Genomic DNA, 25,365 nt, shown 5'->3' with positions numbered 1-25,365 from the left:
ATTTTCACTTTGTTTGCGTGTAATATGCCCAAAATCTCAAAGAAAATGCTGTGTTTCTGTCCCCGGAAGTAGAGAAATTACATCATATGCATCATATTTTACCCCTTTAGCGCCCGCCCTCCAACGAGACTGCGGTGCCCAATTAAAGTCATCTATTAATGGTGGATTAAAACTTGTTAACTGAAGAGGGACAAGCTAATGAAGGTACATGACATTGTCTTTCAAAGTAAAGAAACAGGAGAAGAGATTTAGCAACAGCCGCATTGAACTGGTACCAATGAAGTCCTTATAAATGGTGGTAAAGCTTCATTTATTGCAGATCAGCAGCGTGATCCTGAGTGGTGTATGGAGATCTGATGCTGCCGACTCAACTTCTCAATCTGTTTCACCAGAAACTGCTTGTCACGGCCCTCCTATTGTCAAAAGACCACCACCACTACATTAGTACTAATGAATGCCAACCAAAGTAGGCCATGATCACATTTACTGTAAATGCTAAAACTAAATAATAGATAATAAATAGTAAGAGTGTCGTTAGACAGCATAGGATGGTTGTTTGTAGGATGACTTTAGAGGTAAAGAAGAAGAAGAGAATGAGAGCTCAACAAAGGATCGGATGGTGGAAGCTGAAGGAGGAAGATTGTTGTGTGAAATTTAGCGAGCAGGTGAGAGAAGCACTGGTTGGAGGGGAAGCAATTTTGGACAATTGGAAAAGTACTGCAGATGTGGTGAGGGAGACAGCTAGGACAGTACTGGGTATGACATCTGGACAGTGGAAGGAAGACAAGGAGACTTGGTGGTGGAATGAAGAGGTCCAGGAAAGCATAAGGAGAAAGAGATTGGCAAATAAGTTTTGGGATAGTTGGAGAGTTGAAGAAAGTAGACAGGAGTACAAGGAGATGCGGCGTAAGGCGAAAACAGAAGTGGCAAAAGCAAAGGAAAAGGCATATTGCAAGCTGTACAAGAAGTTGAATAGTAAGGAAGGAGAAAAGGACTTGTACCGATTGGCCAGACAAAGGGACAGAGCTGGAAAGGATGTGCAGCAGGTTAGGGTGGTAAAAGATGCATATGGTAATGTGCTGACAAGTGAGGAGTGTGTGCTGAGAAGGTGGAGGGAATATTTTGAGGAGCTGATGAATGAAGAAAATGAGCGAGAGAAAAGGCTGGATGATGTGGTGAGAGTAATTCAGGAAGTACAAGAGATTAGTAAGGAAGAAGTGAGGGCTGCTATGAAGAGGATGAAGAGTGAAAAGGCAGTTGGTCCAGATGACATTCCAGTGGAGCCATGGAAATGTCTAGGAGAGATGGCAGTGGAGTTTCTAACCAGATTGTTTAATAAAATCTTGGAAAGTGAAAGGATGCCTGAGGAGTGGAGACGAAGTGTGCTGGTTCCTATTTTTAAGAATAAGGGTGATGTGCAGAGCTGCAGTAACTACAGAGGCATAAAGTTGATCAGCCACAGCAAGAAGTTATGGGAAAGAGTAGTAGAAGCTAGGCTTAGAAAACAGGTGATCTGTGAGCAGCAATATGGTTTCATGCAAAGAGCACTACAGATGCAATGTTTGCTCTGAGAATACTGTTGGAGAAGTACAGAGAAGGCCAGAAAGAGTTACACTGTGTGTTTGTGGACTTAGAAAAAGCTTATGACAGGGTGCCAAGAGACGAGCTGTGGTATTGTATGAGGAAGTCTGGAGTGGCAGAGAAGTATGTTAGGGTAGTGCAGGACATGTACAAGAATAGCGTGACAGCGGTGAGATGCGCAGTAGGAATGACAGACTCATTCAAGGTGGAGGTGGGATTACACCAAGGATCAGCTTTGAGTCCTTTCTTGTTCACAGTGGTGAAGGACAGGTTGACGGATGAGATCAGACAGGAGTCCCCATGGACTGTGATGTTTGCAGATGACATTGTGATCTGCAGTGAGAGTAGAGAGCAAGTTGAGTCTAGTCTGGAGAGGTGGAGATATGCTCTGGAGAGCAGGGGAATGAAAGTCAGTAGAAGCAAGACAGAGTATATGTGTGTGAATGTGAGGGAGCCCAGTGGAATAGCGTAGTTACAAGGAGTAGAAGTGGTGAAAGTGGATGAGTTTAATATTTGGGGTCAACTGTTCAAAGTAATGGAGAGTGTGGTAGAGAGGTGAAGAAGAGAGTGCAGGCAGGGTGGAGTGGGTAGAGAAAGGTGGCAGGAGAGATTTGTGACCAAAGAATATCAGCAAGAGTAAAGGGGAAGTTTACAAGACAGTAGTGAGCCCAGCTATGTTGTACGGTTTAGAGACGGTGGCACTAACAAAAAGACAGGAGGCAGAGCTAGAGGTGGCAGAGCTGAAGATGTTGAGGTTCTCTTTGGGAGTGACGAGAATGAACAAGATTAGGAATGAACATATCAGAGGGACAGCTCAGGTGGGACGGTTTGGAGACAAAGTCAGAGAGGACATATGCAGAGGAGGGACCCAGGGTATATAGGGAGAAGGATGCTGAGGATGGAGCCACCAGGCAGGAGAAGAGGGAGGCCAAAGAGGAGGTTTATGGATGTGCTGAGGGAGGACATGCAGGTGGTTGGTGTGACAGAGGACAGGGTGAGATGGAAACAAATGATCTGCTGTGGCAACCCCTAATGGGAAGAGCCAAAAAAACAAAGAAGAAGAAGAAGCCAAAACTAAATAATAGCTTACCGATTTAAGCTGAGCTCTTAGCAGGTCAACACTGTTCCCGTAGACAGATGCTAAGGCTATGAAGTAACACATCACCACGCTACCAGGTAGAAATGAGTAGTGATTATACATCATACATACAACATAAATCGAGTGTATAACAGAATTTGTATATTTAGGTTTGTTATATCAGAGTTATGGACACATTTCCTCACCAAGATAAAATGAACAGAGGTATGGAAAATGCCTGGGAGCCAATGAAGAAAAGGAACTCCTGTGAGACTTTAGAAAGGTTGTAGAAGGACTTTGGAACAATCGTCCACATGGTGGGGAGGAAGCGGAATGGCCCACACCCCATAGAGGGCTGGATTCTAGGACACAGACGGAAAACAGATTTCACCAATTCAACACAACGTTACAGGCGTGTTTTCTTCAGAATCTACAGAATATCACTGCCTGTCAAAAAACCAATGCAGAACTACAAATCATGTGTCACTGCAGATGTGTCGTTTCACACTCACTCAGCCATACTGTAAATCATAACTACTAAGGCCAGGCCCCAGCCGAACAGAAGTACCATGAGGAAAAAGAAAGCAGAGGTGGTGGAGCGAAATGTCTTCAGTGCTGGCTGGCAGTTCTGAAACAGTGTGATCTGGAGAGAAAAAAAAACAGTATGGACAATAAAGACCATGATAGGGTGATAAACCTGGACAAGGGCTGTGTTTCAGCCACATCGGCACCTTCTTGCAGTAGAAGAGGATCACAAACTTGAAGGTGTTGATGAGTGGCAGTAGAGGACAAAAAAGAGTCCCCGCCCAAACCACTGTCTGTCCATAAACAAGGGCAAGCACATTGGAGGGAACCAAGAACTCCTGCCGACCAAACCATTGAACCAGCTTGCACGCCCAGTTGTCCACCAGCATCCTGCCACATGCAACCACATCAAATTCAGGTTGACAATTTCATAAGAGCCTCCCTATTTAGTAAAACACTTCTTGAGGAGGTTGTCACCTTTCAAAAAGTACATTTTGTACCTGCGTGGAAACTCCACCAGGACGAGCACAGCAATGTTGATGAGGAGGTCAAACAGTGTTAGCTTGTACATCTCCTGCCCGACACGTGTTTCCCAGCACTAATCAATAAGATAGACAAAGTCAACAAAAATATACATGCAACAGTTTAAGTTGATAGCATGTCTACTCCAAAAAAGTAGCAAAAGTAGAGATGCACTGCAAAGCTCCACAACACAACAGAAGCACAAGCAATACAAAAAGAGGTTTCTGCCTGGAGAACTTTCATTGATGGACCACTCAGTGCACTACGGCGCTCTGCTATGTCTGGGCTGTCGCACATTCTAACCTCTTCAGCAGAGCTAATTTACTTAACTGATTATTTTACTCTTAAGGTAGCTACATATTTGTGTTGTATTATTTTGTGACACATTGAAGAGTCACGCAGGAAAAGTCCGATATTTGTGTTGCTTGTACCGTATGGTTGTTGTGTTGTGGCTGTTTGTAGCGCTCATGACCATAGGTGAGGATGGGTGTAAATCAACTGGTAAATCAAGTTTCGCCTTCTGGCTCATCTTTTTCTTCATCATGATGGCCCGCATCTGGTACAGCGTCTGCTGGAAGTCAGATGCAGCCCAGTCCGTGTGTTGATCTCATGCTTATCTCCACTCGTGAACAAGACCTTGAGGTACTTTGATGGTATATTACTTGTTTCAAGAAATCTTGTCAAGCCACATATGTTTGTTCTGTTGGCCCCTTTTTTGGACTTGCTTCTGGTCATTGACTTGTGACATGTGTGGATGTTGTTTTTGGTCCTGTCCATTCATCTATGTGAGAGCAAAATAACTGGAAAGGTTTTCATCCAATTTGGACCAAACTTGGCAGAATGATTAAAGGTCAACCAAGGACAAAATAATTTGATTTTGAGACCAATTCAAGGGCACAGGTGAAGTTAAAAATACACTTATACACAGGAGACATTTAGAATGTCTATTTAAACGAGTTGCTGAAGTACCTATGATACTATTACACGCTAAGATGAAGCTATACATCACATTTCTGTTGGACACATGATCTTTGACCTTGAGTGATCTTGAAAGGTCAAACTCATTTAGACTGACTGTTTTGAGGAATTGTTTAAAGATATACCTGTGATTCCTATGAAGTTACACATCACCTTTCTATTGATGACATGGCCTTCAACCTTTGTTGACCTTGAAAGGTCAAAGTCAAGGTCCTAACTGTTTAACTCAAACTGTTTGGAGCTAATATGAATTACAAATGGTGAAAAAGTTGTGTCCTAGTCAAGGATAAAGTGGTTCATTTTTGGACAGAGTTGAACAAACATCAAGTTCGCACAGAACCACATTTTATGTTCTCAGTCAATAACAGAGCAGATGACTCTGTGGGATAGGAGGTGGACAACCATGATATACATCTGGCTTTAATTCCAGATTTGTATTTCAGGTTACTTGTCTGTCTGTGGACAAGACATTTCATTGGTATTGTCCCAGTCCAACCAATAAGACCAGTGAACAGACGGAGTCCTGCACCAAAGGACCAACTCCTTATACAGATATAGATGATTTAGTAAATTCAATGTATTTAGCAAGCTCAATGTAAGTACTTAAAACTAGCGGAGTTACCCGTTCTACGCACTGGTAATAGAGAGGAATTTTAGCCATGTCATTGTATATTTCATGCAACTTTAGTTAAGGTGTAGTAAGTTGTATTGCATTGTGTGTATGTTGTCATCATTCATTTTCATACAACCCCTAGCAAAAATTATGGAATCACCGGCCTCGGAGGATGTTCATTCAGTTGTTTAATTTTGTAGAAAAAAAGCAGATCACAGACATGACACAAAACTAAAGTCATTTCAAATGGCAACTTTCTGGCTTTAAGAAACACTATAAGAAATCAGGAAAAGAAACTGTGGCAGTCAGTAACGGTTATTTTTTTAGACCAAGCAGAGGGAAAAAAATATGGAATCATTCAATTCTGAGGAAAAAATTATTTTAATCATGAAAAACAAAAGAATGCTCCAACACATCACTAGTATTTTGTTGCACCACCTCTGGCTTTTATAACAGCTTGCAGTCTCTGAGGCATGGACTTAATGAGTGACAAACAGTACTCTTCATCAATCTGGCTCCAACTTTCTCTGATTGCTGTTGCCAGATCAGCTTTGCAGGTTGAAGTCTTATCGTGGACCATTTTCTTCAACTTCCACCAAAGATTTTCAATTGGATTAGATCCGGACTATTTGCAGGCCATGACATTGACCCTATGTGTCTTTTTGCAAGGAATGTTTTCACAGTTTTTGCTCTATGGCAAGATGCATTATCATCTTGAAAAATGATTTCATCATCCCCAAACATCCTTTCAATTGATGGGATAAGAAAAGTGTCCAAAATATCAACGTAAACTTGTGCATTTATTGATGATGTAATGACAGCCATCTCCCCAGTGCCTTTACCTGACATGCAGCCCCATATCATCAATGACTGTGGAAATTTAGATGTTCTCTTCAGGCAGTCATCTTTATAAATCTCATTGGAACGGCACCAAACAAAAGTTCCAGCATCATCACCTTGCCCAATGCAGATTCGAGATTCATCACTGAATATGACTTTAATCCAGTCATCCACAGTCCACAATTGCTTTTCCTTAGCCCGTTGTAACCTTGTTTTTTTCTGTTTAGGTGTTAATGATGGCTTTCGTTTAGCTTTTCTGTATGTAAATCCCATTTCCTTTAGGCGGTTTCTTACAGTTCGGTCACAGACGTTGACTCCAGTTTCCTCCCATTCGTTCCTCATTTGTTTTGTTGTGCATTTTCAATTTTGAGACATATTGCTTTAAGTTTTCTGTCTTGACGCTTTGATGTCTTCCTTGGTCTACCAGTATGTTTGCCTTTAACAACCTTCTCATGTTGTTTGTATTTGGTCCAGAGTTTAGACACAGCTGACTGTGAACAACCAACATCTTTTGCAACATTACGTGATGATTTACCCTCTTTTAAGAGTTTGATAATCCTCTCCTTTGTTTCAATTGACATCTCTCGTGTTGGAGCCATGATTCATGTCAGTCCACTTGGTGCAACAGCTCTCCAAGGTGTGATCTCTCCTTTTTAGAAGCAGACTAACGAGCAGATCGGATTTGGTGCAGGTGTTAGTTTTGGGGATGAAAATTTACAGGGTGATTCCATAATTTATTCCTCAGAATTGAGTGAGTCCATATTTTTTTTCCCTCTGCTTGGTCTAAAAAAGTTACCATTACTGACTGCCACAATTTTTTTTCCTGATTTCTTATAGTGTTTCTTAAAGCCAGAAAGTTGCCATTTGAAATGACTTTAGTTTTGTGTCATGTCTGTGATCTGCTTTTTTTTCTACAAAATTAAACAACTGAATGAACATCCTCCGAGGCCGGTGATTCCATAATTATTGCCAGGGGTTGTATGTGGGATTACATCAAGGATCTGGCTCTGAGCCATTGTTTGCAATGATGATGGACAGGTTGACAGACGAAGTCAAAGAAAAGCGTCCATGGACTGTCATCTGTAAGAAGAGTAGAGAGCAGGCCGAGATGAGCCTGGAGAAGGTGGAGATATATTCTGGAGAAAAGAGGAATGAGTCAGTCATAGCAAGACTGAGGACATGTGTGTGAATGGGAGGGAGCCTGGTGGAATAGTGCAGTTGGAGGAGTAAGAGGTGGTTATGGTAAATTAATTTAAATACTTGGGGTCAAATATGTAAAGTAGCAGAAAGTGTGGAAGAGAGATGAAGAACAGAGTGCAGGCAGGGTGGAGAAAGGTGGTAGGATGGATTTATGATAGAAACAGTAACACGAACACAAAAGACAGGAGGCAGAGCTGAAGATGCTCTGAAGAGGAGGTCTATGTCATCAGGGAGGACATGCAGGCAGTTGGTGTGACAGAGGATACAGAGGACAGGGTGAGATGGAACAACTGATCTGTTATGGCAACCTCTAACAGGAGCAGTGGTTTGAATCATATTTGTCTAATAGATTACAGTTTGTTCATGTAAATGGGGAATCTTCTTCACAGACTAAAGTTAATTATGGAGTTCCACAAGGTTCTGTGCTAGGACCAATTTATTCACTTTATACATGCTTCCCTTAGGCAGTATTATTAGACGGTATTGCTTAAATTTTCATTGTTACGCAGATGATACCCAGCTTTATCTATCCATGAAGCCAGAGGACACACACCAATTAGCTAAACTGCAGGATTGTCTTACAGACATAAAGACATGGATGACCTCTAATTTCCTGCTTTTTAAACTCAGATAAAACTGAAGTTATTGTACTTGGCCCCACAAATCTTAGAAGCATGGTGTCTAACCAGATCTTTACTCTGGATGGCATTTCCCTGACCTCTAGTAATACTGTGAGAAATCTTGGAGTCATTCTTGATCAGGATATGTCATTCAAAGCGCATATTAAACAAATATGTAGGACTGCCTTTTTGCATTTACGCAATATCTCTAAAATCAGAAAGGTCTTGTCTCAGAGTGATGCTGAAAAACTAATTCATGCATTTATTTCCTCTAGGCTGGACTATTGTAATTCTTTATTATCAGGTTGTCCTAAAAGTTCCCTAAAAAGCCTTCAGTTAATTCAAATGCTGCAGCTAGAGTACTGACGGGGACTAGCAGGAGAGAGCATATCTCACCCGTGTTGGCCTCTCTTCATTGGCTTCTGTTAATTCTAGAATAGAATTTAAAATTCTTCTTCTTACTTATAAGGTTTTGAATAATCAGGTCCCATCTTATCTTAGGGACCTCGTAGTACCATATCACCCTAATAGAGCGCTTCGCTCTCAGACTGCAGGCTTACTTGTAGTTCCTAGGGTTTGTAAGAGTAGAATGGGAGGCAGAGCCTTCAGCTTTCAGGCTCCTCTCCTGTGGAACCAGCTCCCCAATTCAGATCAGGGAGACAGATACCCTCTCTACTTTTAAGATTAGGCTTAAAACTTTCCTTTTCGCTAAGGCTTATAGTTAGGGCTGGATCGGGTGACCCTGTACTATCCCTTGGTTATGCTGCTTTAGACGTAGACTGTGGGGGGGTTCCCATGATGCACTGTTTCTTTCTCTTTTTGCTCTGTATGCATCACTCCGCATTTAATCATAGTGATCGATCTCTGCCCCCCTCCACAGCATGTCTTTTTCCTGGTTCTTTCCCTCAGCCCCAACCAGTCTCAGCAGAAGACTGCCCCTCCCTGAGCCTGGTTCTGCTGGAGGTTTCTTCCTGTTAAGAGGGAGTTTTTCCTTCCCACTGTTGCCAAGTGCTTGCTCACAGGGGGTCGTTTTGACCGTTGGGGTTTTTCATAATTATTGTATGGCCTTGCCTTACAATATAAAGCGCCTTGGGGCAACTGTTTGTTGTGATTTGGCGCTATATAAAAAAAAAGTTGAAAGTTGAGTTGAGATAATTGCAAATACGTTAAAAATACATGGATGACGCAAGAGAGTGAAAACACTTATTTCCACTGTGGTTCATTTAAACATCAATTGACAAAATGGAAGTAAAAAAATAAAAAATAAATAATAATAATAATCATAGTGTGTATAAGATAACAAGAACCTAAATAATTTCTAAATACATCAAGACAGTAAATTAACATTAAAAATTACATAATTAACAGGAAATAAAAGGGTTGAGTTCTTGTTCTAAAAACTGTTGAGGTCTAAGGTTCTAAAAACATTCTGGACTTACACACCATTCCAACTCATTATAGAAACTTTGCACAGTTTATTACCACCCTTGAAAAATGTCAGCGACCTATTTATAAACACAACCCAATGTAGAGCCTGTGGATCCCCATGGGCAATGTGTTATTTGTTATCTTCTTCGTCTTTCGGCTGTTCCCGTTAGGGGTCGCCACAGCAGATCAATCGTTTCCATCTCACCCTGTCCTCTGTATCGTCCTCTGTCACACCAACCACCTGCATGTCCTCCCTCAGCACATCCATAAACCTCCTCTTTGGCCTCTCTCTTCTCCTCCTGCCTGGTGGCTCCATCCTCAGCATCCTTCTCCCTATATACCCTGGGTCCCTCCTCTGCACATGTCCAAACCATCTCAATCTCGCCTCTCTGACTTTGTCTCCAAACAATCCCACCTGAGCTGTCCCTCTGATATGTTCATTCCTAATCTTGTCCATTCTTGTCACTCCCAAAGAGAATCTCAACATCTTCAGCTCTGCCTCCTGTCTTTTGTTAGTGCCACCGTCTCTAAGCCGTACAACATAGCTGGTCTCACTACTGTCTTGTAAACTTTCCCCTTCACTCTTGTTGATATTCTTCGGTCACAAATCACTCCTGCCACCTTTCTCCACCCACTCCACCCTGCCTTCACTCTCTTCTTCACCTCTCTACTACACTCTCCATTACTTTGAACAGTTGACCCCAAATATTTAAACTCATCTACTTTTGCCACTTCTACTCTTTGTAACTGCACTATTCCACTGGGCTCTCTCCCATTCACACTCGTGTACTCAGTCTTGCTTCTACTGACTTTCATTCCCCTTTTCTCCAAAGCATATCTCTACCTCTCCAGAGTAGACTCAACTTGCTCTCTACTCTCACTACAGATCACAATATCATCTGCAAACATCATGGTCCATGGAGACTCCTGTCTGATCTCATCCATCAACCTGTCCATCACCACTGCAAACAAGAAAGGGCTCAGAGCCGATCCTTGGTGTAATCCCACCTCCACCTTGAATGAGTCTGTCATTCCAACTGCGCATCTCGCCGCTGTCACGCTATTCTTGTACATGTCCTGCACTACCCTAACATACTTTTCTGCCACTCCAGACTTCCTCATACAATACCACAGCTCTTCTCTTGGCACCCTATCATAAGCTTTTTCTAAATCCCCATGACACAATGTAAGTCTTTCTGGCCTTTTCTGTACTTCTTCAACAGTATTCTCAGAGCAAACATTGCATCTGTAGTGCTCTTTCTCTGCATGAAACCATATTGCTGCTCACAGATCTGCATCTGTTTTCTAAGCCTAGCTTCTACTACTCTTTCCCATAACTTCATGCTGTGGCTGATCAACTTTATGCCTCTGTAGTTACTGCAGCTCTGCACATCACCCTTGTTCTTGAAAATAGGAACCAGCACACTTCGTCTCCACTCCTCAGGCATCCTCTCACTTTCCAAGATTTTATTAAACAATCTGGTTAGAAACTCTACTGTCATCTCTCCTAGACATTTCCATGCCTCCACTGGAATGTCATCTGACCAACTGCCTTTCCACTCTTCATCCTCTTCATAGCAGCCCTCACTTCTTCCTTACTAATCTCTTGTACTTCCTGATTTACTCTCACCACATCATCCAGCCTTTTCTCTCACTCATTTTCTTTATTCATCGGCTCTTCAAAATATTCCCTCCACCTTCTCAGCACACACTCCTCACTTGTCAGCACATTACCATGTGCATCTTTTACCACTCTAACCTGCTGCACATCCTTTCCAGCTCTGTCCCTATGTCTGGCCAATCGGTACAAGTCCTTTTCTCCTTCCTTACTATTTAACTTCTTGTACAGCTTGCAATATGCCTTTTCCTTCGCTTTTGCCACTTCTCTTTTCGCCTTACGCCACATCTCCTTGTACTCCAGTCTACTTTCTTCATCTCTCCGACTATCCCAAAACTTTTTCGCCAACCTCTTTCTCCTTATGCTTTCCTGGATCTCTTCAGTCCACCACCAAGTCTCCTTGTCTTCCTTCCACTGTCCAGATGTCATATCCAGTACTGTCCTAGCTGTCTCCCTCACCACATCTGCAGTACTTTTCCAGTTGACCAAAATTGCTTCCCCTCCAACCAGTGCTTCTCTCACAAATCCAACAAGACCAAGCATTCATGATATGCACACTCTTAAGGCTATGAAATTGGGCTATTGGTAAAAAAAAGTAGAAAAGGGGGTGTTCACAATAATAGTAGCATCTGCTGTTGACGCTACAAACTCAAAACTATTATGTTCATACTGTTTTTAGCAATCCTGTGAATCACTAAACTAGTATTTAGTTGTATAACCACAGTTTTCATGATTTCTTCACATCTGCGAGGCATTAATTTTGTTGGCTTGGAACCAAGATTGTGTTCATTTACTAGTGTGCTTGGGGTCATTGTCTTGTTGAAACACCCATTTCAAGGGCATGTCCTCTTCAACATAAGGCAACATGACCTCTTCAAGTATTCTGACATATCCAAACTGATCCGTGATACCTGGTATGTGATATATAGGCCCAGCACCATAGTAGGAGAAACATGCCCATATCATGATGCTTGCACCACCATGCTTCACTGTCTTTACTGTGAACTGTGGCTTGAATTCAGAGTTTGTGGGTCGTCTCACAAACTCTGCGGCCCTTGGACCCAAAAAGAACAATTTTACTCTCATCAGTCCACAAAATATTCCTCCATTTCTCTTTAGGCCAGTTGATGTGTTCTTTGGCAAATTGTAACCTCTTCTGCACATCTTTTATTTAACAGAGGGACTTTGCGGGGGATTCTTGCAAATAAATTAGCTTCACACAGGCGTCTTCTAACTGTCACAGCACTTACAGGTAACTCCAGACTGTCTTTGATCATCCTGGAGCTGATCAATGGGTGAGCCTTTGCCATTCTGGTTATTCTTCTATCCATTTTGATGGTTGTTTTCCATTTTCTTCCACACGTCTCTGTTTTTTTGTCCATTTTAAAGCACTGGAGATCATTTTAGGTGAACAGCCTATAATTTTTTGCACCTGCGTATAAGTTGTCCCCTCTCCAATCAACTTTTTAATCAAACTACGCTGTTCTTCTGAACAGTGTCTTGAACGTCCCATTTTCTTCAGGCTTTCAAAGAGAAAAGCATGTTCAACAGGTGCTGGCTTCATCCTTAAATAGGGGACACCTGATTCACACCTGTTTGTTCCACAAAATTGACCAACTCACTGACTGAATGCCACACTACTATTATTGTGAACACCCCCTTTTCTACTTTTCTTACTAATAGCCCAATTTCATAGCCTTAAGAGTGTGCATATCATGAATGCTTGGTCTTGTTGGATTTGTGAGAATCTGCTGAATCTACTGGTACCTTGTTTCCCATGTAACAATAAGAAATATACTCAAACCTGGATTAATCTTTTAGTCACATAGCACAACTATTATTTTGAACACTACTGTATATGTTACCCTGTGCTCCTCCCTTTTCTTAAAGTAGGTATTCACCACAGCCATTCCATCCTTTTTACAAAATCAACTACCATCTGTCCTTCCCCATTCCTATCCTTGATACCATATCTACCTATTACTTCCTCATCACCTCTGTTCCCTTCACCAACATGCCAATTGAAGTCCGCTCCTATCACCACTCTTTCATGCTTGGGCACACTCTCCACCACCTAACACACTCCAGAAATCTTTCTCCTTCATCTCACAACCTACCTGTGGGGCATATGCACTGATGATATTCATCATCACCCCTTCAATTTCCAACTTCACACTCATCACCCTGTCAGACACTTGTTTAACCTCCAACACACTTTTAACATACTCTTCCTTTAAAATGACCCCAACACCATTTCTCTTCCTGTCCTCACCATTGTACAACAACTTGTACCCACTGCCAATGCTCCTGCTCTTACTTCCCTTCCACTTTGTCTCTTGCACACACAATGTCTATCTTTCTCCTCTCCATCATATCAGCCAGCTCTCTCCCTTTACCAGTCATACTGCCAATATTCAAAGTCCCCACTCTCATTTCCACCCTTCTAGTTTTCTTCTTCTCCCACTGTTTGTGGGAATGTTCTCCTCCTCTTCTTCGTCGTCTTCGCCCAGCAGTAGCCCAATTTCCACCGGCACCCTGTTGGGCAGCAGCACCGGTGGCGGACATTGTTAACCCGCCGCTCTGCATTTCAGAGCGGCGTTTCAAATTATCTGAATTTTCTGGTGACTGTGTTTGTCTGTCTGTCTATTTGTGTCTCTGACTCATTCTTGTCTGGCAGTCATTATTCACACTTACGTACACAACATCTCCGCAATGTCTTGTGCAAGACCAAAGTGCAAACAGAATTGTTTGTGTGTGTGCAGTACAATTATTGTGCACAGACATGCAACAGCAAGTATTTATAGATGAGCAGCACTGAGCCTTTGTATGCAGAGGTGCTGCCACCAACATCGAAAGGCTGAAAGTACAAACAGGACAGTCACACAATTTTTGTAATTTTGTCTGTACAAAGTCTACAAGCACATCTCAACTGTTTCATTACAACTTCATCATTATGGTGTACAGAGGCAAAATTACAATAATTTTTATAAGCCTGTGGAATAAATTTTGTGCCTCCATCTCTTTTTGGAGGTCCTTCATGGAACAGAATCATTCCAGTCAAGACCAGATCCAACATTTTAAGCACACTGTACAAAAAGTATCATTTACACAACACCATGTTTTTAAAGTTGCTCGCTCTGCTCCTTCATGCATATCTGCCCTCTTCATATCCAGGACAGGCCTAATTTTTTTCTTCCATGACATTTCATTATAATCTGTGATATCAACATATGTGGTCTCACTTTTAAAGTATCTTTTTTATTTCCTGGCTGTGGGTTTTATGCAGCCTCTCTTCTACAATTTAACAGATTTTGAGTTAACTTACTAACATGCCAACAAAACAGACACAGATGGAAACATTATCTCTTTTGCAAATGTTTAAAAATGAACATTGTTTTACAGACACAAGGTTCACATAATTACCGGGTAGCTGTCATGGTTGTACTGGCACAATTTACATTCTTCTTTATTTTTGTCCCCGTCACAGGTGATCTCACTCCACAAAGTAAAGAAGAGACCAGCCAGACTCATCAGACGCAGGAGCACCGCTCTAAACACAGAGATTATGAAATCATTCAGCTGTGAACACGGCATTCACGCTTCATACCCCGAACTGGTAAAAGAGATTAGACACGACTTGATTTCAAGGTGTAAGGTGTGTTTGAGGATTGTCTCGTTTTGCTTGACGTGCCATGCAACAGCTACTTAAACTTCTCAATCGGCGAATCAGCAAGTACATTTCCGGAAAAAGTCGAACTGGGCATTTAACCACATTTGTCGGATGGTGATGTCACTCTGAGAAAACACAATAGCAAAAGGATGAATGAGCAGAGTGAAAAGAATGTTGCAACATCAGATCATGAACCTACTGACCATTCATTCGAAAGTGATGGTTCAGTATTCATTCAGATCAGTGGACCTGCCGAGCAGACGCTTGGAAAAGTCAGGAGCTATGGAATTTCTATGAAATTAGCTGTGAATGCGCATTGTGCACAACATTTGGTTCAGTGAACTCTGCACCGGGAGGAGACGATGGGCACTTCGCCCTGAACTCTATAAATCTTTTGAGAGAGTCTGTCGCATTTTGGATCCAGACGTGTGTGGAGTCTGCTGTCTGTACAGGAGCACAACCCTGTTTTAACCTGGTTATAAGGTGCACCTCAACTCTCCATGATGCTGTTTTAACCTGGTTATAACGTGCACCTGGAACTCTCCATGACGCTGTTTTAAGCTGGCTGTGCGAATGTGCAGCTGAAACTCCCCACAACACTGTTTGTACAGGCTACCTGAACACGCAGCTGTATTTCTTACACTCAGAATTTTCACCATTACTGCACTGATGGTGGACACTTAGGAGCGTGCACCAAGCTGTTTCTCGAGCTGTTTTTAGCAAGTTGTGTTCATGACTGATTGACGTGCATGTGCAGCAGCAGCTGCCATTCTCACAGTGAAGAAGGGCTGCTCTCCTACTGTGACTAATTAAAATTTAACACAGTTATCACATTAAAAACAACTTATTACGTGAAATCACACTTATGTTACCACAGCTCCATTACAGCACTAATTATAATGGATAAGGGACAGTATATTATTATTGAAATATAGCATATGGCTTCTCTTTTGCCAACATAGAATCACTGTAGGAGTTGTCACAGCCTCTTACAATGCATCACTGTATCATTATGAATGTGTATAAACTGATCTAAATGTTGGAGATATTGTGACTGAGATTTTCTTTCTGAGGGAAATGTACATGAGTGCATTTCAAAAATTTATTTTCTGTTGTTGGGTGGAGTTTCAAAGCCAAATCTGCATAAATCAAGGGAGCGATGGGAGTCAAACTTGAATATATATTAATAGATGCAGAGCTTTGGTCAGACTTGAGCTGCAGGAGCGTGTCAGCCACTATCAATGCAAGATATGGACTGATCCATATATTTTTCTGTTCTTTATTCATTGATTTATTTTTCTCCCCTTTTAATCCTTTTTAGTTTAATGGGCAGTTAACTAGCCTCCTTTTTATTGAGGCTCTTTTGGTTTGTATGTGGGTGGGACGGGAGTGAATTTAAGTTGCTGTATTCTGCTTGCATTTTGTGTTTTGTATGTTCTATATGTATAAAATTTAAAAAAATAAAATATTCCCCCCAAAAAAGAAGAAATTTTCATTCTTACATTAGTAGCTGTTTGTCAACATTCCATTCAACAGGGTGTGTTAGATGTTTGCTGAGAGTGACATAGGCAGACTGTTGGAAACAGCCAAAAAACAAGCGCATTGTTTTCCAACAGTCTCTGTAGCTGTATGTTTTGATTAGCATTTTCTTAGAGATGGATCACAGAAGTGCACAAAGTAATACCGGGATAGCATCACATGGTCTCTAACAGCCAAAACCTGAGTTCTTATGAATTATGTGCAACATTCTGGTATTTTTTCCATCTGGCGCTGGTCTCCACTGAGTCATTTCAAGTCAGCAGTCGATGAGGGGCTCATTCTGTAAGATCAAATTCCTCATAGACAGTAACTGCGTAAATGGTCATCTTAAAAAGTTTCTTTACATTTATTGAGGTACACATGGACACATTAACCTCCACAGGGATCCTCTCCATGCTACCAGACACTAATAATCACATTTTCACCACTTTAACTCATCCCATACAATTACATTATGCAGCCACTTATACTGCAACAGTATGTACATTTTATATTATAATTGTTTTTGTCCCAAGGGAAAAGAGGAACTCAAAAACATCTAAAAACAAGAGCAATCCAAGATTTCTGACTTCCGCCAAGTGTTGACAAGGACTCAAAATAAAAGATATGCGATTCACATCGTGACCCGGACTTCACCTGGATCCAGATTCCACAAAACAATGCAATAATTGCATACTGATCCAGAATGGTCCAACTGATCAAGATGTTGCAATGTGATATTTAATTCACAAAATGGTAAACCACGAGTTTTCCATAAACTAATATATATCTGTGGTGCAAATCTGGTGAGAATCTGTGAAGTAGTTTCGATGTAATCCTTAAAAAGCCTATAAAGTGAAACCCTGAGCCAGGATCCGGATCCGGATCCGGATCACCTCCAAAATTCAGTGGAGTCTTCCATGGCCTCATATATATCTGTGGTGCAAATTAGGTGAGAATCTGTGGAGTAGTTTTTTTTTTTTTGTTTTTTTTTTTTTACGTAATCCTTCAAAGCCAATGTAAAGTGAACACTTGATCCAGAATCCAGATTTGGATCACCTCCAAAATTTAATGGAGTCTTCCATGGCCTAGTATTTATCTGTGGTTAAAATTACGTCAAAATCCGTGCAGTAGTTTTGACATAATCCTGCTAATAGACAGACAGACAAATAAATAAACATGGATGATTTTATTATGCCCTAAATTGGCAGACTTTAAAAAGTCCAGGTTGAAAAATTCCAGAGTTCCCCTTTAAGGTCAGTTTAGAGAAGAGGAAGTTTTTTATTATTAGTATTTGTTTTTGGTTACATAAATTACTTTGTCCTTCAGGGTTTTTTTCTTCAGTTCTTTAAATGTTTATTTATGCATATAAATGAACACAAACCAAAATGCACTGACAAACTGTCCACTCAGAAACACCTGTACAAACCTTAATAGAGCCATTATAACAGTGGTACTGGGGAATATCGCTCAAGCAAAGCGATCTGGTCGCACAGCAGAGGCACCACAAAGTTTCCGGTGGTGATGACAATGGAAGGCAGGTACTCATAAATTAAACCCAGGATCCCTTCTTTATCAGAATTATTCTATTAACAGAGAACAGAGCTGAAGGTCCACATTCAGTGACGAGCTGAACAGTCTGACGTCAGCAGTTTTATGTCAGTGCTCACCTGACTGAAGGTGGTGGCCAAAGAAATGGCGTAAAAAGATCCTCCAATGAATCCCAAACAAAGAACAGCCATAAAACTGCGCAGTGAATATGAAGCTATTTTTTGACCCAGTGTCAGAGAGGCTGCCTTTTTCTTAATCCTCTCCTCCTCCAGGTCCACCTGACAAACAGAAAAGGTGAAAGGTCAGTCATCAGGAGTAAATGCACAAAAATTTTAAATAACGCAAAAGAACACATTTTCACGAGCCACCTTTTGACTTATATTGTGATGAGTGTAGAGTTTTCTTTTTCTCTCTTTTTAATAAAGGTCATGATTAAACATCTGTTTTACAGAAGCTTAATCTGGAGTTAAATGTACTTACTATATGTGAGCGACCACACAGACCCTAAACCGTAACCTAATCTGTGCTTTTAAAATATTTCTGAAAAATAACAGCAAATTTGTTACAAAATGGACAAAACACGAGGTGTGTGTGTTGTGCTTTAAAACAATATATTGTTAATTGACAGTAAGATGGAGAAAAGTGGGAAACCTTAAAAAAGTTGGAATGATATATTACTTTATATGATAATTAACTTCTAATGACTCAGTACAACAATTTTTGTTAAAAGATGAATTGTGAAAGTACATCCAAAGGTCTCGCAAGTTATCTGTCTGACCTTTTGAAAGAAACGTACCTGTAACCTGTAGTGAATGTTTTTCTGCTTCAGTTTTGTAGCTTGGTCTCCCAGGCAACCGTAGTCCCAGCCCGTGAACACTATCATGCTATAGTTGCCCACAGCACTGCCTCCGGTTGCCACAGCAACCCGAGTGGTGGTCCCCATGCTGTGCAAGAAATCACGATGCAGATCAATACGAACGAAGTTGCACACAGATACACAGAAATGGACGAGATAAGGCTGACACCAAAAATATTTGTTGTGAGACTGACCGCACGATGATACAGAGGAGACAGAAGGCAAAGTAGAATGTGGCAGTAAAGAGGTAAGCCAGAGAGATGTTGTAGGAGATGTTATTGTCCTCCACCACCGTGTTGTTGTAGTAGCCATAAAACAGATATGAATACTCCATGAAACCCTGAGATATTAAACACATCTGATGAGTAATAAATTTGTATTTACAGTCAACTAGCAAAGAAAAGTACAAACGCGTGGGAGAGTTATAACACAAATAACATATCTCTAAAAAAGACCATTAAAGGTGTTGTTCCTATCTTGTCATTATAATGTACCTTTATTTCTGCAGTATTTGCAAAATTACATCTAATTTTATTACTTGTAAAATACTAATTTTGGGGGTATTCCATGGAAACTACAGTGAGTTTGCTCTGTGAGATCTTGCAGATGACATGAAGGAAGAACATACGTAATGCCACATGTCGTAAAGTCAGAAATTACAAGATCTATCTTGGACAAAACGCTTTGAACGCGTGGTCGGGTTGGATTTTTCGCTTGGAATCTCATGCAGAAATTCAGTCTTAATCCAACTTACGAGTATCTGACTTGACATTAAAAAACTACAGTCGTGCTCCGTCATGACTACCAACAGAATATTACAATTGCCGTTTAATTACTTTTAACAAATCATTTATTCTACGTGATTGCATTTTTTTACATTAGTGAAGTTGACAGCAATACCATTTTTTCAGAAATGTCTGCAACATCTGTCACTGAGTTAAGACTACAAACAGGAATAAACCCGTGAGATATTTTCCATCTTACTTACTTATTTGTGTGTTCCTTGTGAAAACAACAAAATAAAAAATATATATATATTACTGCGCTCATCCATCTTGTTTTCTAAGTTGATCAAGTGAACACATGCTTTTCACAAGTTGGAAGTTCCCAACTTGGGTTTTCTGAGTTTACAATGGTCTTAAATCCAACATAAGGTTTGAAGTTCATATTGCATTCAGTGTAAACTTTGAACTTGGTATTTGTGAGTTACAACTAGGAAAAATGCATAATCTAATAAAGTCTAATAAAACTACACTGAACAAAAATAGAAATGCAATACTTTTGTTTTTGCTCCCATATTTTCATGAGCTGAATTCAAAGAACTGAAACATTTTCTATATACACAAATAACCTGTTTCTCTCAAATATGTTTACAAATCTGTCTAAATCTGTGTTAGTGAGCACTTTTCCTTTGCCAGATAATCCATCCCACCTCACCTCCCACAGTGTGGTATATCAAGATGCTGATTAGACAGCATGATTATTGCACAGGTGTGCCTTAGGCTGGCCACAGTAAAAGATCACTCTGTTTAAATCTGTGACATACATATTATTCTTTATCTTTCAATCAAAACTGAAGGTTTAACACATTTCTTTAACTCCATAATGCTGACTAAGTCTGCCAATCGAGTCATTAAAAAAGTATCATCTGTGACGTTGCCACATAAAGTGTGTCATGGCTGCTTGTCACTGTATTTTAACCCATGTGTGTCAAAATTCTAAACTGTTTCCACAAAATATAATTTTGAATTATATTGGTCATATAAGACTGTGCTTCTTTCATCTGAATATGAAATAATAAAATTATAGTGGTTCCAAAAAACATACTTTTTCTATCTTAAATGGCGAGAAGAATCAAATGGGACTACACCTTTAAGTATGACTGTACAAGTAGCTAAAGTGTAATATGTTTGTGTATTTTGTGGTTTGCGTTTTCTCACCGTTCCAGAAAGTAAGTTAATGAAGTAATAGTAGAACACCACTAAGCCTTGAGGACTGGGGTCATAAGCCATGCACTTCTCTGGACCTATGGGGAAAGGTTAAAGGTCAGTATTTAGGTGAAGACAGTACACATTCTCTTGCAATTCTCTGAATATTAAAATCAGGCTGTTGTCCCGATGTTGGGCATAAGTGGTATGACAAATTACAGAAAAGCAGAAAGACTGGGGAATGAAACTGTGACAAAACACAGTTCTGCCACTTACACAAACCCCTAAAGAGACATGTCATGGAAATTTCTTGTTTTTAAAATGGGGTTTGGTTAAAAGGGAGAATTTGTTGTCAGAAGTTTACATGTTCTTGTCATGAACGTGAATGTCATGACAATATTGGTCTTTCGGCTATTTCTTTTAACTGTTTTTGTACCCAAAATGGTGCACAAGTTTGAATTAATTTTGGATTTTCTGAATTCAACACTGTCATAATTATACATACATCACATCTAATGTTTGGTTGAATGTCACTTTGACCAGGTGCTTATGGTAACTACCAACAAACTTTAGGAAGAATTCTGGTTGTTGGATACTGGATCAGCGTGCTGAAGAAGGAGTCAAACTTGTCTTTGTTGGTAAGTGGGACCCTGGAGGCAACTGATACGTACTGGCAGGTCAAGCGTGCTGCAGCCCGTGCAGTCGCAGAGGTAAAAACTCGGGTCTGGGAGAAGTTCGGAGACGCCATGGAGGACGACTATCGGTCGGCCTCGAAGAAATTCTGGCAAACCGTCCGACGCCTCAGGAGGCGGAAGCAGCTCTCCACCGGCACTGTCTACGGTGCGGGTGGGGAGCTGTTGACCCTGATGTTGTTGGGTGGTGGAAGGAATACTTTGAGGATCTCCTCAATCCCATCGTCACGTCTTCCGAAGAGGAAGCAGAGACTGGGGACTCAGAGGCGGACTCATCCATTACCCAGGCCAAAGTCACCGAGGTGGTCAGAAAGCTCCTCGGTGGCAAGGCTCCTGGGGTGGATGAAATCCATCCTGAGTACCTTAAGTCTCTGGATGTTGTGGGACTGTCTTGGTTGACACGCCTCTGCAACATCGTGTGGCGGTCGGGGACAGTGCCTCTGGATTGGCAGATCGGGGTGGTGGTCCCTCTGGTTAAGAAGGGGGACCGGAAGGTGTGTTCCAACTACATGGGGATCACACTCCTCAGCCTCCCCGGTAAGGTCTATTCCAGAGTGCTGGAGAGGAAAATTGGACCGATAGTCGAACCTCAAGATTCAGGTGGAGCAATGTGGTTTTTGTCCTGGTCGCGGCACACTGGACCAGCTCTACACCCTCCATCGGGTGCTCAAGGGTTCATGGGAGTTCGCCCAACCAGTCCACAGGTGCTTTGTGGATCTGGAGAAGGCGTTCGACCCTGTCCCTCGGGGCACCCTGTGGGGGGTGCTCCAGGAGTAAGGGGTCCAGGGTCCTTTGCTAAGGGCTATCCGGTCACTGTACGACCGCAGCAGGAGCTTGGTTCGCATTGCCAGTAGTAAGTCAAACCTGTTTCCAGTGCACGTTGGCCTCCGCCAGGGCTGCCCTTTGTCGCCGGTTCTGTTCATTACCTTTATGGACAGAATTTCTAGGCGCAGTCAGGATGTAGAGGGGGTCCGGCTTGGGAACCACAGAATCTCATCTCTGCTGTTTGTGGACGATGTGGTTCTGTTGGCTTTGTTAAATCAGGACCTTCAATGTGCACTGGAGCGGTTTGCAGCCGAGTGTGAAGCATCCGGAATGAAAATCAGCACCTCCAAATCTGAGGCCAAGGTTCTCGACCGGAAAAAGGTGCCTTGCCCTCTTCAGGTCGGTGGAGTGTCCTTGCCCCAAGTGGAGGAGTTTAAGTATCTTGGGGTCTTCTTCACGAGCGAGGGATGGATGGAGCGTGAGATCGACAGACGGATCGGTGCAGTGTCTGCAGTGATGCGGTCGCTGTATCGGATCGTCATGATGAAGAGAGAGCTGAGCAGGGGGGCAAAGCTCTTGATTTACAGATCGATCTACGCTCTAACCCTCACCTATGGTCATGAGATTTGGCTCATGACCGAAAGAACGAGGTCGCGAGTACAAGCGGCCGAGATGAGTTTCCTCCGCAGGGTGGGTGGGCGCTCCCTTAGAGATAGGGTGAGGAGCTCGGTCACTTGGGAGGAGCTCGGAGTCGAGCCGCTGCTCCTCCACATCGAAAAGAGCCAGCTGAGGTGGCTCGGGCATCTTTTCCGGATGCCCCCCTGGACGCCTCGCTGGAGAGGTGTTCTGGGCACGTCCCATTGGGAGGAGGCCCTGGGGAAGACCTGGGACATGCTGGAGGAACTACATCTCTCGGCTGTCTTGGGAACGCCTCGGGGTTCCCCCGGAGGAGCTGGGGGAGGTGCGTGTGGATCGGGAGGTCTGGGCGGCTATGCTGTCCCCACGACCCAACTCGGATAAAGCGGAAGAAAATGGAATGGATACTTGATCACTTTTCTTGGCAGAACTGGCAGAGTTTAATTAAATCTGTTGGTTTCCTGGCACACACCAGACTTTGAAGCACAGCAGGACATTCCAAAATCTTAATGTGAGCCTGTTTTAGACACTCCACAACCACTGTTGAAGTGTGTTTGGGGTCATCGTCCTGTTGGAACACCCAGTTGTGTCCATGTTTCCACAATCTATTCTAAGTAATGATTTGAGGGTTTTTGTGAGTCTACCTCAGCATTCTGAGGTAGACAAACTTCTTCTTTGTTGCATCCACATTGCCATGACGTTAGCATGTATGCGAACGTCCGCTAACGCAAAGCTAACTTCCTGTCGAGTTCAATTTTTCTCATTAATCTGCAAATGCAGGTGATCTACAAATATTCCTTGATTTGCACAACCTCCGCTCTTGTCAAAAGCTCATGTGCACACACACACACAGGCAAGGCCTCCTGCAGATGCTGTTAAAATGTAATTATTGTTTTTGATTGATTGCTTAATTGATCGAGGAGCTTTATTGAACATCTACACATTTTACATAAGACAATAGGATGAATAATTCATTAAACAACTGCAAATAATAAAGAACACATATTGCTCATATGGCCGAGGGTATTTTACCATTGCTTTCTATTTTTTTTATTTTTGAAGAGAAATCAAAAGCAGTGTTTTCCTTTGCTCCTGTGAACACATTGTTCTTTGAGGTAGGGCTGTTGCTAGACAACTGAAGCACCAAACTGTACAAAGGCCTCTTGTTTGGAGTAGAAACAACAACGCTGAAATGAAAGAGAATTATAAGTAAAGGAAATAGGAGTGTATGGTGAACTGTGGCACCATGTCATCCTCAATTTCAGCTGAAATGGAATCAGACTAAATGTGATAAAAGTTACCGGTGCTGTTGAGAGAGCTGGTGCCAACAGATCTGAACACAATGCTCGGAATGAGGACGAATCCAGCAATCAACAAGAAAGAAACAAAGTTCAGCACCACCAAGAATCGCAGGAACACGAAGTAAGACAGAACACCACCTCCAAAGTTTCCTGTTTGAGTAAACAGACACGAGATGTGCATGAACCAAAACTACATTTGGAAAATATTCACTAAAACAAAGACTTGTCAAAAGACGTGAACTGTCCAGGCTTTTATCTTTTAATCTCCCAGAGGATTTATTTTGTGCTTGTGCAAACCTACCTCCAATCTTTTGCAGGGACTTGTTCCACAGTATGAAAAAGGAGAAAAATCCAAAGGCACCGTCTTTCAGTTTCTGCAAAGATTTGGACTTTTTCCGTTTCCATGACTCTGTGCTGGACACCATGGGTATGTTCATCTGCTGCACCTGCCTGCAACCCACAAAAACAATATTCGAAAACACAAAAAGTGCAAAAAAAAAAAATAACAACAACAACAAACCCTGTGCTGTTTCTCTGAAACAGATCAGTAAGTTATTTAAAAAGTTGGACATTTTTTAAATTCACAGTCATTTTTTTTTTTAAAAGAGACTGTTCCACAATCCCATATATCCATCAATTTTCTAAACCTGCTTATGAATTTTCATAATTATGCATAATTTAAGTCACTATTACTAGGTGTTTCCAAACCTAAATGCCCAAGAGTAGCATAATCTATGTGTGCACAGTGAGAATAAAGACGTCTCAGAAATGAAAGTGCGTAGTTCTCAAAAATTCTCTGTTCCAGTTTAAATGCTGACTCACAGATTACTATAAAGTTAATAGGTTGAACACCCGCACCTTACATGTCCAACGCAGATATTCAATGCAAATTATTTCTTTGCGTTTCAGTGATATCAAAATAGATATTTCTGTGTGACCTTGACATTTGATCAACTCTTTTCAAAACTGAACCACTTTCCTTGTGAGTAACACACAGCCCTGCATAATCATGCTAAACTGTTTTGTGTTGAGGACCCCAGCAGCTGGAGAAAGCCAAGGGGATGCCCATGTCTCACCTGGCTGCTGCAAACAAATGGTTACATTCCACAGGTGGGAATGGACCATTTGTCTGCCTGGGTGGTTGCCATCCAGGCCTGAAGGCAGTTCCATGGTGAGGTGAATGCAGCAGTGCCTGGCACCAGTGTATGTTCATTTACCTGACTAATACATACGCACTCAGCCAAAATCCCCCCCCCCCCCCCAATCGACTGCAACCTTGAATTTTAATGTAGTTTTCTCAAAATCAAGTAAATTTGTGCTTGGGTAACCCTCTAGTATTCCACTAAGTTTAGTCCAAATTGGAATCTGATCTCTTGAATTATTTGGTTCATACATTAACACAAAGGATCAAAACAAATACTCCAGCATATAAGTTTTATACTGTA

General features: G+C 41.7%; 1 protein-coding gene and 1 long non-coding RNA gene across 2 annotated transcripts in view; one reads left to right on the top strand and one right to left on the bottom strand.

Moving 5' to 3' along the window:
• Window positions 1-136: 136 nt before the first annotated feature.
• Window positions 137-25,365, bottom strand: part of tmc4 (transmembrane channel-like 4) — a 25,949-nt gene continuing 720 nt past the window's right edge. Inside the window, exons 3-16 of the mRNA XM_034174696.1 lie at window positions 24,222-24,370; window positions 23,921-24,070; window positions 20,539-20,624; window positions 18,793-18,938; window positions 18,539-18,686; window positions 17,862-18,020; window positions 17,649-17,777; window positions 14,427-14,582; window positions 3,685-3,782; window positions 3,391-3,574; window positions 3,172-3,302; window positions 2,866-3,021; window positions 2,672-2,750; window positions 137-413 (exon numbers count right to left, since the gene is read on the bottom strand). Of these exons, the coding sequence (XP_034030587.1) occupies window positions 321-413; window positions 2,672-2,750; window positions 2,866-3,021; window positions 3,172-3,302; window positions 3,391-3,574; window positions 3,685-3,782; window positions 14,427-14,582; window positions 17,649-17,777; window positions 17,862-18,020; window positions 18,539-18,686; window positions 18,793-18,938; window positions 20,539-20,624; window positions 23,921-24,070; window positions 24,222-24,370 (1,864 nt within the window). The 3' untranslated portion in view covers window positions 137-320. The remainder of the gene's footprint in view (window positions 414-2,671; window positions 2,751-2,865; window positions 3,022-3,171; window positions 3,303-3,390; window positions 3,575-3,684; window positions 3,783-14,426; window positions 14,583-17,648; window positions 17,778-17,861; window positions 18,021-18,538; window positions 18,687-18,792; window positions 18,939-20,538; window positions 20,625-23,920; window positions 24,071-24,221; window positions 24,371-25,365) is intronic.
• LOC117514313 overlaps window positions 14,560-25,365 on the top strand; it is a 19,693-nt gene continuing 8,887 nt past the window's right edge. Inside the window, exon 1 of the long non-coding RNA XR_004561854.1 lies at window positions 14,560-14,945. This is a non-coding gene — a long non-coding RNA (uncharacterized LOC117514313). The remainder of the gene's footprint in view (window positions 14,946-25,365) is intronic.

Source organism: Thalassophryne amazonica, chromosome 7 (genome assembly GCF_902500255.1).
Source record: "Thalassophryne amazonica chromosome 7, fThaAma1.1, whole genome shotgun sequence".
Taxonomy (NCBI): Eukaryota; Metazoa; Chordata; class Actinopteri; order Batrachoidiformes; family Batrachoididae; genus Thalassophryne; species Thalassophryne amazonica.
The sequence above is the reverse complement of the archived record's forward strand: the minus strand, read 5'-3'. Positions and strand labels throughout refer to the sequence as shown.